This window comes from Diadema antillarum, unplaced genomic scaffold (assembly GCF_040938485.1).
Source record: "Diadema antillarum isolate AM-2024a unplaced genomic scaffold, OU_Dant_1.0 seq00000005_RagTag, whole genome shotgun sequence".
Taxonomy (NCBI): domain Eukaryota; kingdom Metazoa; phylum Echinodermata; class Echinoidea; order Diadematoida; family Diadematidae; genus Diadema; species Diadema antillarum.
Window position 1 is genome coordinate 305186 of NW_027271127.1, and position 14062 is coordinate 319247.

The 14062-nt window shown below is 37.8% G+C and overlaps 1 protein-coding gene across 2 annotated transcripts in view; it reads right to left on the reverse strand.

Moving 5' to 3' along the window:
- Nucleotides 1–14062, reverse strand: part of LOC139724934 (cytoplasmic FMR1-interacting protein 1-like) — an 83749-nt gene that overhangs the window by 22252 nt on the left and 47435 nt on the right. For both annotated transcript variants that reach the window (XM_071636055.1, XM_071636054.1), the window contains exons 10-16: nt 9456–9754; nt 6377–6527; nt 4205–4364; nt 2506–2588; nt 1631–1704; nt 880–976; nt 89–165 (exon numbers count right to left, since the gene is read on the reverse strand). In XM_071636055.1, the coding sequence (XP_071492156.1) occupies nt 89–165; nt 880–976; nt 1631–1704; nt 2506–2588; nt 4205–4364; nt 6377–6527; nt 9456–9754 (941 nt within the window). The remainder of the gene's footprint in view (nt 1–88; nt 166–879; nt 977–1630; nt 1705–2505; nt 2589–4204; nt 4365–6376; nt 6528–9455; nt 9755–14062) is intronic.

Below are 14062 nucleotides of genomic sequence, written 5' to 3' on the forward strand. Positions count from 1 at the left end.
TTGCCTTGTAATTAATCACACATCACATGTCATTATGCATTATTAAGAGCGGTTGTGACACGTCTGATTAATGGTATAAAAGATGTACCTTCCAGCTAGTTCCTTGTAGTAGGCAAAGATCATCTCTGCAAGTTTGTAGACCAACTGATCAAAGCACAGGTTGACCTGGATATAAAAACACATTCTTATGATAAATGACATACGGAATAGAAACCACTGCCTCACTCCTTTCCAAAATTTGATTCATGAGTCTTGTGACATTTTTCCTAGCTTCACAGAACATTCAAAAGCTCTGAACACATAAATTAAAACACTGCACACTATTAAATTTCTGGCTAATTAATCAGCAACTGATACCCTACACGCACCTGACTGATATCAAAACACATACTAGTGTATCATACTCATCAAATGTATCGACAAAAATGTGCTTCATATGGTTATTACTGTGCCTGTATCCTTTATTCTTATCCACATCATTCCCACATTTGAATTCAAACATTGTTATGAACATGGAAGCATTTGTTTGTTTGTTTTTTCCCAAAGAAACATGTCACTACTGTATCATGAACTGACCTATTGTGTTTTAATACCTAGTCTTTTGATTGCTTCACTAAATCTACTACTCTTTAAAGATCATTTTAAATACAAAAGTTATGTTAATATGGTGGTTTACTAACTTTGAACATTTTTGTGAGAAGCTTTAAATAAAGTCAGATAAATAACAAACAAATCATTGGAAATCTTTGATGACATTAAAATGAGGAAATTGATATTTGGCAAATTTTCTAGGCTTTGGTGTTGGCAAGTCATATCTCAGTCTAAAACAAAAAAGAGGAAAAAAATATAACTGTGAAAAATTGAAATAATTATATCTACCTCAGCCTCTATCTCATCATACAGGAACTGTTTTTTGAAGACAGATAGAGCATACTGGGCACTGTCATTGTAGAGATCCAGGGGGAAGAACACATATCTGCAAGAGCATTTGAGGAAAAAAAGAAATAGAAGGGTAGCATCGTATACATTCAAAATATGATTTGTTGCCTGTGGTTGAATGGTGTCCAAGCAAACTAAAACACTGGAGAGTTTGGTATCACACTGCAATTCACAAGATTAGAAACAAGACTGCACAAGAAAGCACAAGACAGTCAGGCAACATTTGCAATTCTTTGTTTAACCTTATTCTTTCTTTTTATTATTCTTTAATCATCTTTAATTTTATTTTCCACTCTTCTTCAATTAACATTATTTCCATTCTTTATGTTTGTGATAATGCTGCTTAGTTCAGATCAATACAGAATTTGTTTATACATCATCACTTTATTGAAGTTTATCAAACACCAAAAGAAAACAATGAATGACATAACAACACAACAGAAATAATATCATTACAGTAATTAATTGAACAAGATAAGACATGCAAGTGAACATGCAGGGCAAAGGAGAACAAGACAAAGAATAGAAAAATAAACCAATGATTTGAGGGCTTTCATGAGCTATTTACACATGAGCTTTGAACATAAGACACTGCATGGTTGATGTTAAACATAAAGATAACGGGAAAATGATTTACTCACAGTATGCATACAATGTATCTATGAGTGCCAGTCTCTTAAAATAAACTTACTCCATGAGTCCTGGTTCCTTGGCTGTCAAGATCTCATCTGTCAGGATCCATGGAATCGACATCTCAATGGGAAACTGATATACAGATGAGTAAAGATGAAAATAGAAGATCAACTGCACACCAACAATTGTCATGTCTTGGGGGCATTACTACTGATTCCCACTGTAAAGCTTGCAAAATCATCTAACCAGAATATAAATATGTAGTTGTGCATCTAATGTACCATGCAAACCTCCTCACTACTGAAATAGTACACATACCAGTAATTGTGAGATGGGGTAACATGTCTTCACTTTGACATCTGAGCAACTTGAGGCAACTTGGATGAGATTGTGTTTGGTTTAGTTTTAATGTTTTGAAATTCATAAAACAGGGGGTGAAATTAGCCCTGGAGTTGGTTGTTACTTAGCTAGAACACAATGTGGAAGAACCTGTTGTGAGGATCTTCTCTAAAGTAGAGAAGCTTGTCTACATATTTTGTCCTCTAAGCATTAACATTGGGTAAAGGATACAGTAGGAACATGCTGCACTTATTTTGCCTGCTTATATGAAACCTTGTTGGCATGTACATTTACCAGTAACTATTATAAAACACCCTTACCTCGTAAACTAATACATTGCTTTGTCTTTACAATAGTTGTATCAGCACATACAACTTTTATTTGAGAAGTAAATCCAAAGGCATAAAAAAGGAAATACCTATTTTAACAAGCATAACTCTCAGTGAGTTTCAGACTGATCATACTTTGCTTGAATATGAAATGACACAACTTCTCACAATTTTCTCTCACTTGCTCTGCATATTTGTTTGCCTGAATGGCTGATAGTGCTTCATGCAGTATGCCTACATTCTATTGAAAAAAGAAAATAAATACCTGAATGTGTTTTCCCATAGTCATCTCAAGGTAGAATTCCCTATACCAGAGCTGTGAGAGATCACCACACTTGCGGATTGTATCTGCAACAAAGCAACAAAGCTATCATGAAAATATATTAATTATGTTCAGCCACTTTCATGAGATTCTCAGATTATTTCTCGCAGCTTTTGAGGGTGGTCTACACTTTTTTCCTTCAATAGGTTGTATTTTCTCTTTAACATACGATGGGATGAAAACTGTAAACTTGAATGGTGAAATTGTCACCGCAACTCCAGCCAATTATCAAGAAGAAAGAAATTTCAGGCATACAACCTGCTCTTTTTAGTTACCCACTGTATATATTGCATTACATTCAATCTTTTGTTGCCTTCTCTCATTGTGTACCTGATTCTCTGCCCATAATAATTGTTTTGATGAGACATCCTTGATTACACACGCTGGTTTACTAAAGGTACTGGGTACTTGGGATGATAGGCCATTCATGCATGCAGCACTGTTGGTTTTGGAGCTGACATTCCCTAGACTTTGTACTATGCTTCATCTATTGAATATCTTAAGAACAGGATGAAGGCATACATGTACTGTAAAAGTGGTTTCTTTCGCGGTGGTTTTATTTTCGCGCATTTTGCGCTTTGAGGTTGAACCGCGAATTTAACATCATGCAAAAATGTTTTAAAAAGTAGCGCAAAATTAACCACGCAAGGAAATGTTTTGAACTCGCAGCTTGTTACAACGCTATTGCGTACGTATGCACACATGAAGATTCCGCGCATTGAGTGTATTGATGGTCAACACACACACAGCGATACCGTGCAATGTACACAGTATTACAACTTTACAAGCATGTTATAAAGTACTCGAGAGATGGGATTTCAGGTAAGCCTGCATTTAATTCTTATTTCTATTCAATAAATAAAAGAATAATTGGTTTATAGTTCGGGTTTTCATGTGCAAAATAAAACAGTTTTTGCCGACTGTGCATTCACAGATTTTGTTGACCGCAAATTTAAACACACGTGAAAAAGTTGGCACCGATGGAAACCACGAAAGTATCTGTATACGAAAGAAACCACTTTTACAGTATCTGTTTGATCTTGCTGTTCCATCAATGTGTAAAATGCTTTGTCTCTTCACTTTTTCACGAGCTGATGACGGAAGTTTGTGTGACACAGATTGTCACCATCATTCTTATCGTCACTGTAATGACAAAGTTAATAATCACTACAGCATTAATGAAATACCAATAAGTTATCATTATCATCATTACTACTAACTACTACAATGGCTACCAGTACTACTACTTCTACTTCTGCTACTGCTACCACTACCACTACCATTACTACTACTACCACTACTACCACTACCACCACTACTACTACTACCACTACTACTACTACAACTACTACTACTACTTCTACTACTACTACTACTACTACTACCGTCACTACTACTACTACTACTACTACTACTACTACTACTACTACTACTACTATTACTTAACTACCACCACCACCACCACCAAACTAGTACTGTTGTCATTTAAAGTGCAGTATAGAGGTAATTTACCTTAAGTATCCAGGTTACTGGAATTTTCATCACGGAAACATTCATTTTCACTTCAATTATCATTTTGGTACAACATAGTACATTCCAGCCAGCAATACTGTTCCCCCTAGTACCTCTAAATTCTACTTGCCTGGCAGATTGACCATGTGGAGGTAGAAAAAGGACCGTCTGAGGAATTCCTCAAAGGGTTCAACAGGGCACAGACCCTGCAGCTCATGCCTCATGGTCTTCTTGCCTGAACCTCCCTTGTCTGCAACAAGAGACTCTAGCATGGTTCGTACCATATACAACTGTTGGCAGAGAAATGGAAAAGAGAAAAATAATCATGAAATAATTTAATGTACTAACAGAAACATTTTTTTTTTCATCAGAAGTGAACAGGCTAAGGGCCTCAGATGCCACAGCTTGATGCTCAGCTGAGCTTCAAGATTCTGGTAAACTCTGGCTTGATGTTACCCCCCTTTGTTGACTTTTGATGATAATCAGTTATGTAAAGTAAATACAATTGTATTGACCTACTTACTCAAAATTTCAGAAAACAAAAAACAAAAAACATATCGTCGCTGGGGTGACAAGACCTTGTATCTGCAATTTTGGTGAAAATGACTTTTTTTGATTAATGGTCAGATAATCAGTTAAGTGATGTCCTGTCCAAATCCTTGCTGTCTTACCCCAAATATGAAGCCACCACGGCATGTCAAAGAAATGTCTATCCCATTGGATACAGTGCTTTGGCTGCCAATGTTTTTTTGCTCTCCTGAACATTTGACATTTTGTAGATATGAAGTCTTGTTGCTCTAGCGACGATATGGACCTTTAACAAGAAGATGCAAATGTATACAGTTCATGAACAATGCAATATGGACAACCTACAACATTCACACAATGATCGCAATAGCTTAATTGAACCTTGGCTCATGCATCCATCCCCTGTGACCAATAAAGCCTTTACACTTTTAAAAGTAAAACATAGCTTCCATATGACCGCAGAAACTGCTGATTTTTCTGATGTGTGAAATAATGCTGTGATAACACAACTTCAGATTGGTAATGATGGAACTGTTCAATATTACCTAAAAAGGGCATGCTGGAAGTAATGCAATCTCAGAGCACACCCAACTGTGGTTGATATGTGTTGTTTCTATTAGATTACTTGATTACACTCTATCCAGCGATAGCAGTATTCACTGCACACAAGAGTGTATGCAGCTTGTTAGTGTGTGATTACTGCTGGGGCATGATCACATACTAGTAACGTTCTACGTACCTGCTACTGCACAGGGAGGGGGCTTAAGGAATACAAGTCACGTACACTGACTTTTATTATTTTAAGTTTGATCCTCAAATGCTCTAAAACAACTCATTATCATGGCAAATCCCATCAGTCAGACAAGTTTCTTGGTACAGCCTTTCGAGGTATTGCCAGCAAATTCCAGATGGTGGAAGATGAATTTTGAGCCCTTCTGAGAACTATGTTTTAGCTTGTGTTTAGTATGTTGTCATTGTCATATTCACACACATGCATATCTGTCCACTGCATGAGAGTCATTTTGTATGCAGAAGCCATCTGTATGATCAAAGCTAGTCAATGCCTCTCAACCTATCCATCAATTGAGCTGGGTTCAAATGAGCACTCTGGACAAAATGTCTTGCTCAGGGACAAGGGAAATGTAAGGAAAATATTCACATGACAAAAAAGGTTCAAAAATGTAACGCCTTGCCCACGGCTGGAAACTACCTGCAAGCAGCCAACTCCTTCTTTTATACCTTTCCACACACGATTAATATGTAATTCTCATGGACTGTAACTGCTGCATGGGATTGAATATTCATGCTCCAATGTAATTTGCTACATGTCATGTGGCATTTTCCCAACTACATGTACAGTATTTACATGTTCTTAATATGAACTTGGGTTGGACTCACTCCGCTGGTTGAGATGAGATTGTCAATCTATTTACATGTTCCTGTTTCAATCTGCTATGCCTGTTTTTTTCTGTATCATGAGAACAAATATATTTGTCAGTGAACAAGATGTTATGTTCACATTGCCTCTACAGTTTGGGTTGTCATAAACATGCCTCGTCAAAAGTCAAGAGATTGATCAGGCATAATAAATTAATGTTCACACCCTTCTTCTAAGACTGCACAGATAATATCCTGGATGCATCAACTCTACAAACTGCTTTTGCTGGCCTCATGTTTACATTTCACACTGATAATGAGGAAAAAGAAAAAGAAAATCAAGATTATCTTTCACAATTTCCTTCAGGCTACAAGCCACTCAAATGGTTGACATTACTTGAGTAGTGGAAGGTGAAACAGCTCTTCTAGGGACTGCTTCTGGTGTGTAGCCCCCCTTTGGGTCCTTGTCACCCTTCAGGACAGGGTCATCTGTGGGTGCATTCCCCTTCAACCAGTCACAGCAGCTCTCTCGTACCCCTCGAATAATGCTGAACAAGAGAATGATAAATAAAAGAGCAAATATGAGATTTTCAATGGAAAAATTTTGTTTTATGTTCATTCAAAACATGATCTCACTCGTATCATGGTCCATGCTTGTATACACATAAACATGCCAAACAGATAACACCATCATAATGGTTGAATAACATCTACATTGGCACAGAAATAACAATTACAAATCAAAACAGAGAAAAATAATGCAGTGGGGCATTACTCGCTTCTTTCGACTGCAGACAGTGGCAGTGTATAGATATCATGATCCCATTATAGTAGAATCCTGGGACATCTTGTCCTTTTCAATCTCTCTACGATGGAACCATGATATCAAAGTCCGACAGCAAAGTTACTATTACCATTTAATTTTGTGACAACAAATTCCATATCATGAGTGCAATTTTCTGACACCTTGTTCTGGCGTTATGTATGTACTGTCGTAAATGGTTGTCTGTATGGAAATTAGTCTGTTAAAAATGACAATAAGTAGCAATGGAGACCTCTGCCTCAAACCAGAGATGGCTTGGCATGCACAAAGTGAAAGCACAGCTTTGTCATCAACAGTGTGGGATAGAATGATAGACTGGCAACCTATACCACCCTTGGTAGGGGCACAGAGGGTTGCATATTGACTAGATATACACTGAATTAGATGTTGAATACCAAAACACAAAAGAATAGAATAATATTGTAACTTATGATGTCACCCTATAAAAAAATGGTGTGTTTGAAACATCTATGTATGCAGTCTAATCTTTTTGTTTCATTTAACTGCTTTTGTTTACAACATCTAGATTCCATATCAATTTTGTTGTCAAAAAGCCCACATAAAGATGGGGGAGCTTTTGCAGAGCCTACAAAAGCAGTAAACCTTACGTAGAAAGATTTTCTTGAAAACCCCACTGCACAATAATATAGTGTCCAATACAGGGATGCCAGATGAGGTATTTGTTCTGATAGTTCACCCAATACTATTAACTCGAGCAATTTGACAGCAGTGCACAATCAAATGGGAAGCCTCCATTGTCTCACGCAGTATTTGCTATGTATGACCCTTTATCTTCATTTTGAGGATGTTCATTGATCTAGACCACTCAAAACCCCAAATTTTTTGTTTTGTTTTGTTTTGTTTTTGTTTTTTGTTGTTTGTAAGGTATTGTGGAGATCTGGGACAGATGGAAGGACAACACTAAAACACAGTACCTTTGTCACCTTTTTATAGGTAAATATTATTTCAATGGGACAATGTGACAGTAACATTTCAGAGGCTTGTTATCTCACTGATTTACTGGATGTCACCACAGCTATTGGGGACATATATTTCTTCAGATATCTGTTCAGAATACTAACTTTGTTTCAAATCTATCTTACTACAAATAGAAAATTCAATACCGGTAGATTTATAAAAAAACTAGAAATGTCACTATAGTGACTGATATGCCTCCAACATATTGCATTGTTCACCCAATAGGTCTAGAGTTCATCTTGACAATGTGAGATGACAGTTTTACATAATTGGCCCCCTCCCCCCCCCTCAAAAAAAAAAAAAAAATGAAATGACATGTTTGATGTTTGTCATAGATGTGTTTAGTGTTTACTTTCCTTGAACTAGGTTTCATTTGAAAGGATGGCTAAATTCTTAAAAGAGCAAGTATTTGAGAATCTGAGCATTTGCTCTTGACCTTTGATCCATTCCATTGACTCAATGGCCCACCATTATTGAAATAATCACTAGCTGGTAACATCCATTTTCATGACAAAACTTTGAGCTACATTCAAAATATGGGAAAATATTTGTCAGTAGTACCTTCAGTTAGAAATGTTATTGCCAGTGGTACTTATGAGAAAAAGATGACCACATGACAAATGAAAGATGAGCATTTCAATGCAAATGAGTGGTGTTTCACTCCTTTCATTGGTATCTCAGAGCTCTACATTTCAGTATTCAGAGCTCTACATTTCATCCAACATAAGATCTGTACACATTTCATAACAAGAGTGAAGAGTGCTGTGCATTTAGGAGCAGTCATAAGAGGGATATTACTGTATGTGACAATAGTACATTCATTTTAACTGATTTGAATTATTGTAATGTTATACTCTATGGTCTGAATGCAACCCACATCAAGAAATCAAAGCAAACTCAAAATACCATTGCTAGACTTGCCACAGATTGACCAACGTTCTGTCACATGAGATTCAATGTCTGTCAGTTACAAAGGCAACCCATCATGTCTCATATTCACTAAAATACTACTCCTCACCTTAAAATGCATCCACGGTCTTGCTCTTCCTTATATATGTGCACTATAACAACCATCACACAAACATCTTGGTACACTCTTTTTCTCCTCAAGGCACTGCACTGAATCATCCATCTCCCAAGATGATCCCCACAGTTAGACCCCGTTTACATTGCAGGGCTAGGGTTAGGCTTAACATTATCATCCATAATCATGGCATGAACTGGAAAAAAGTATCATAATTCTACTAGAATTTGAAGTCGTCTGCACTGAGAAAGGAGTGACTCGCACTGTACTTCTGCGTACACAGGAAGATGTATGTGTGCATGTGAATTGTAACAATTAAAATTCACACACTTCATATAGTAGCAAGTGTTCACGCACCCAGCAAGCGCTCGCACAACAGAAAAGACAAAATAAGTACAGTGTATTATTGAACTGCCATTAACAACAGTAGCCCACCGGGAATTAATACATAGGCCTACGAATTCTGTTCAATATGCTCTCGTATTGCAGTGAAAATCAAGTGGCCACAATGATACATTTTGATGTGCCGCCAAAATGTTCAATATAGATCATGATAACTGCTAAAATCATTATTGTTGTCTGTTGCACTTATATGACAACGTTCTGCTTCAAATGGTAAACCTTCCTTTCATTGCATATTCCTATACTCACGTGAGAATGAGGTGGCCCTTCTTCTTCTTAGTCCTTTTGACTGCTGCCCTCATTGGTTCACGTAGGGTCAGCTGGACAAAGTCCTGTATCTCAGCATAGATCGTTCGGTGGATAGCATCCTTGAAGAAAGGTTCCAGTTTGCTCATGAGAGCTTGAAGGCTCTTTATCATTGCAATGATCTCGATGAGAGCAAACTTCTCCTGTTTGTTGTAGTTGAAACGAGTGGCTTTCTCATACTCCTCTGCCTCCTCCACCTCCTTCTTGTGACTGGTGCTGGGATGAAGCAGCTTCCAGGAGAACTTTACAAACGGAAAGATTGTGTATTGATACAAAATGTGCAATTGAAGTCCCATGTAGTTGGATTAAGACTGTAACAAATATGCTACACCTAAACTTTTATCAGTTTTGCATTTACAAAAAAAAAAAGGAAATTTGTATCAAACTACCTCAAGTGTTGTACTGAGTTCTGCCCCTTGAATGACCCCTTGATATCCTAGGAATCCATTTGAAAAACGATTAACCTCAGTATACAATTCTGTAAGACACCTCCTGAAAAGTAAGCTGATATAAACTAGTACTAGGTTTTTCCCAGCCAAAGACAAAGAAAAACTGCAGTCTTATCCTCATGCCCTCTTGGGGAGCACTGTTTACATTTAAACAACTTGAGGTTCCCTTCCAAAAAGGATGAGTCTTTTTGAAACTTTTACCTGCATCTTCAGAAAGTAGTTGTTTGAGTAAAAAAGTTTGAATGAGAAAATACAGAATAGATGCCAACTAGAAATGTTGCTATGGTGACTGGTATGCCTCTGCCATAATGCATGGTTCTCTCAATACATCTACAGTATGTCTTGACAATATGAGACAGAAGTTTCATGTAATTGGCAAAAAAATAAAATGACATGCTTGTCACAAATGTCTTGAGTGTTTATTTTCCTTATATACATTTCATTTGGATGGGTGGCTAGATCATTTAAGAGAGCAGTTATTTGGGGATTTGTGCATTTTCACTTGACCTTTGATCCTTTCCCTTTGACCATATGACCCAAATTTTTCAAATACTTACCAACTGGTAACATCCATTTTCATAACACTACTTTGTCAATGAGCTATTTTCAAAATATGGGAAAAATTGTGGCATTTGAATATTTTCCCTTGACCTGTGACCCCATGGCCAAAACTTTCCTTACAGAATCATTGTTCAGTAATTACTTTTATTAAGTTCATGTATAGAGTAATCTCAAAGATACGGAAAAAAGTGTAATTTCAGCATTACATAGTAGAATTGTAGCATTTTAACCTGATCTTTGACCCTTGACCTTTGAGCAATGACCTAAAATTCCCAAGACAGTCATTGCCAGGGAGTATAAGCATATGTACTAATTTTATGACAATATCTTGAGCCATTTCTAAGATATGGAGAAAATGTGAAATTTTATTATTTTTCCTTGACCTTTGACTTCACGGCCTAAAACTTCCTCAGAGAATCTTTATCTGTTCATACATATAGGTTAGTGTCAAGAAAATACTTTAGGGCAATGCATGGATATGGCAGAAATAGTGAAATTGTAAGAATTTGACCTTGACCTTTGACCCCATGACCCCCAAAGTCTGGGGAGAATCACTGTCAGGCCTAACTTGTGTATGTACAAAGTTCTATGAAGATACCTTGAGCAATTTTCGGGATACAGAGAAAAAGAGTGAAATTTTAGCCTTTTCACTTGACCTTTGACTCCATGGCCCCAAAATTTCTCGAGAAAATCTTTACAGGGTAATACATTATATATACACTAAATTTCAAGAAAATATCTTCAGGCATTGCATAGATATGAGGGAAATAGTGAAATTTTGACAATTTAATCTTGACCTTGAGCATGTGCGTCCAAAGTTGAAAGGCCCAAATTTGTCCACTAAAACATACATATGCCAAGATTTATTAGGATCTCTTGAACAGTTCTAAGTTATACTAGTTAAATCTAATCAAATTGATTACAGACAGATGGACGGATGGAAGTACAGAAGGACTAGTGGATGGACAACCCTGAAACTAAGACCCCGTTTAAAGTGCGGGGCTGGGCGGGGCTGGGCCGAGCCGCGGCCGAGTCCAGCCTCAATTTTGCGGGGCCGAGCCCCGCAATTTTGTCCATTTACACTGACGGGCTTGGCCCCGCTTTTAATTCAAACCTTTCAATATTTTTTCTTAGTGGCGCTCTGCTTGTAAACAAACGCAATTTGGTGTAGTCTGGTTTTCAGACCCTTTGCCAATTGGATTCCATGGTGACGAAGTCGCCGTTCGGGCTAAGGCCTTTGCCGAAGGAAAAATCCTTTGCAGAACAAAACCACCTTAAACTATACTAGTTTTTGACGTTGAGGGGGTTAATATCCTGAATAACGAAATAGTACGGGCAGAGGGTTTGGAAGCCAGACTAAAATTGGCCGCGCATTTGGCCCAGTTTGCGTTTACACTGAGAAAAGGCCGGGCTCGGCTGCGGCTTGGCCGCGGCCGAGACCACCTCCAGATCGTGGCCAATTGAGCGGCCAATTTCGGCCCCGCATTTGGCCTTTTCCGCGTTTACACTGAAATGAAGGCGGGCTCGGCCGTGGCCGAGCCTCGCACTGTAAACGGGGTCATAATGCCTCCAGTGACACTTCATGGTGGAGGCATAAAAAGCACTACATCACAATAATTCACTCGAGCATTATGTATGAATGTTAACTAAAACATGTTAACTAACATGCCCATGTTAACTAAAACAAGGAAAAGTAGAAATTACGCGGTGCGTAAAATATGTCCCCGTCGGAAGTAGCATTTAGTAGCAAAATGTACAATATCGGTAAAAAATCAAGGTCAAAGGTCAAAGAAGTCAAAGGTCAAAATTCTGTGTAGAAGTTTTGAAGCCCTCACCTAGTGCCATCACAAAAAGCAAACGGAATCGAAATCGGGTTAGAAATGGCAAAGGAGTAGCATTTTGTAGCCAATGTACAATATAGGTCAAAAATCAAGGTCAAAGGTCAAAGAAGTCAACAGTAAAATTCTGTGTAGAAGTTTTGAAGCCCTCACCTAGTGCCATCACAAAAAGCAAACGGAATCGAAATCGGGTTAGAAATGGCGAAGGAGTAGCATTTTGTAGCCAATGTACAATGTAGGTAAAAAAAATCAAGGTCAAAGGTCAAAGAAGTCAAAGGTCAAAATTCTGTGTAGAAGTTTTGAAGCCCTCACCTACAGACTGTAGTGCCATCACATAAAGCAAACGGAAATGAACTTGGGTTAGAAATGGCAAAGGAGTAGCATTTTGTAGCAAAATGTACAATGCAGGTCAAAAATCAAGGTCAAAGGTCAAAGAAGTCAAAGGTCAAAATTCTGTGTAGAAGTTTTGAAGCCCTCACCTAGTGCCATCACATAAAGCAAACGGAATCGAAATCGGGTTAGAAATGGCGAAGGAGTAGCATTTTGTAGCCAATGTACAATAAAGGTAAAAAATCAAGGTCAAAGGTCAAAGAAGTCAAAGGTCAAAATTCTGTGTAGAAGTTTTGAAGCCCTCACCTAGTGCCATCACATAAAGCAAACGGAATCGAAATTGGGTTAGAAATGGCGAAGGAGTAGCATTTTGAAGCAAAATGTACAATATAGGTCAAAGGTCAAGGTCAAAGGTCACAACTGAAATTCTGTGTAGAAGTTTCAAAGCTCCCATGTAGTGCTATCATATAAAGCAAACAGAATCAAAATTGGCTCATAAATGACAGAGAAGTAGCAAATTGAACATTTTGATCACACACGGACGCACAGACAGACGGACGGACGGACAGACAGACGGACGGACACACGGACACACACACGTACGGAGCCCGTTTCATAGTCCCCTGCTCGAACTCGTTCGGCGGGGACAATGAAAGAAATCTGAAGTGGAAAATTGTTGAACTACATGTTTGTACAAGCACTATTAAAAAACATGGCATAATACAGACAAAATGAATGGATAACTAGAAATGTCCCTATGGCGACTGATGCCTCCGCCATAATGCATGATTCTCCCAATAGGTGTATGGTACAATGTCTTCACAATGTGTGATGACAGTTTCACATAACTGGCAAAATATTGAAATTACAGGTTAGTCAGAAATATCTTGAATGTTCACTTTCCTTGAACTACAGTAGGTTTGCTATAATTGTCTAAGAGTGCAGGTACATGAATTGGGGGAATTGAGGATTTTTACTTGACTTCTGACCGACCCTTTTATAGGTTTATGCATTGAGTAATTTTCAAGGCATGAAGAAAGAGTATAATTATAGTATAAAAAAGATATATTTTTGGATTTAAACCTGGCCTTTGACCCTTAACCTTTGACCTTTGACCTTCCAGCTGGAAATTTCCCAGAGAATCTCCATTAGGGAATACATGTATATGTATATATAAAATTTTAAAAATAATAATGCAAGCATTGCATATACATGTACTAGTATATGAGGTAAATAGAAAAATTTTGAGGAGTTGACCTTGACCTTTGACCCCCTGACTATTGACCCATGACCCCTACATTTCCTATATTCCCTACATAATCCCTGCCAGTCAGTACATGCGTTTGTACCAAGTTCCATGAAGACACATTGA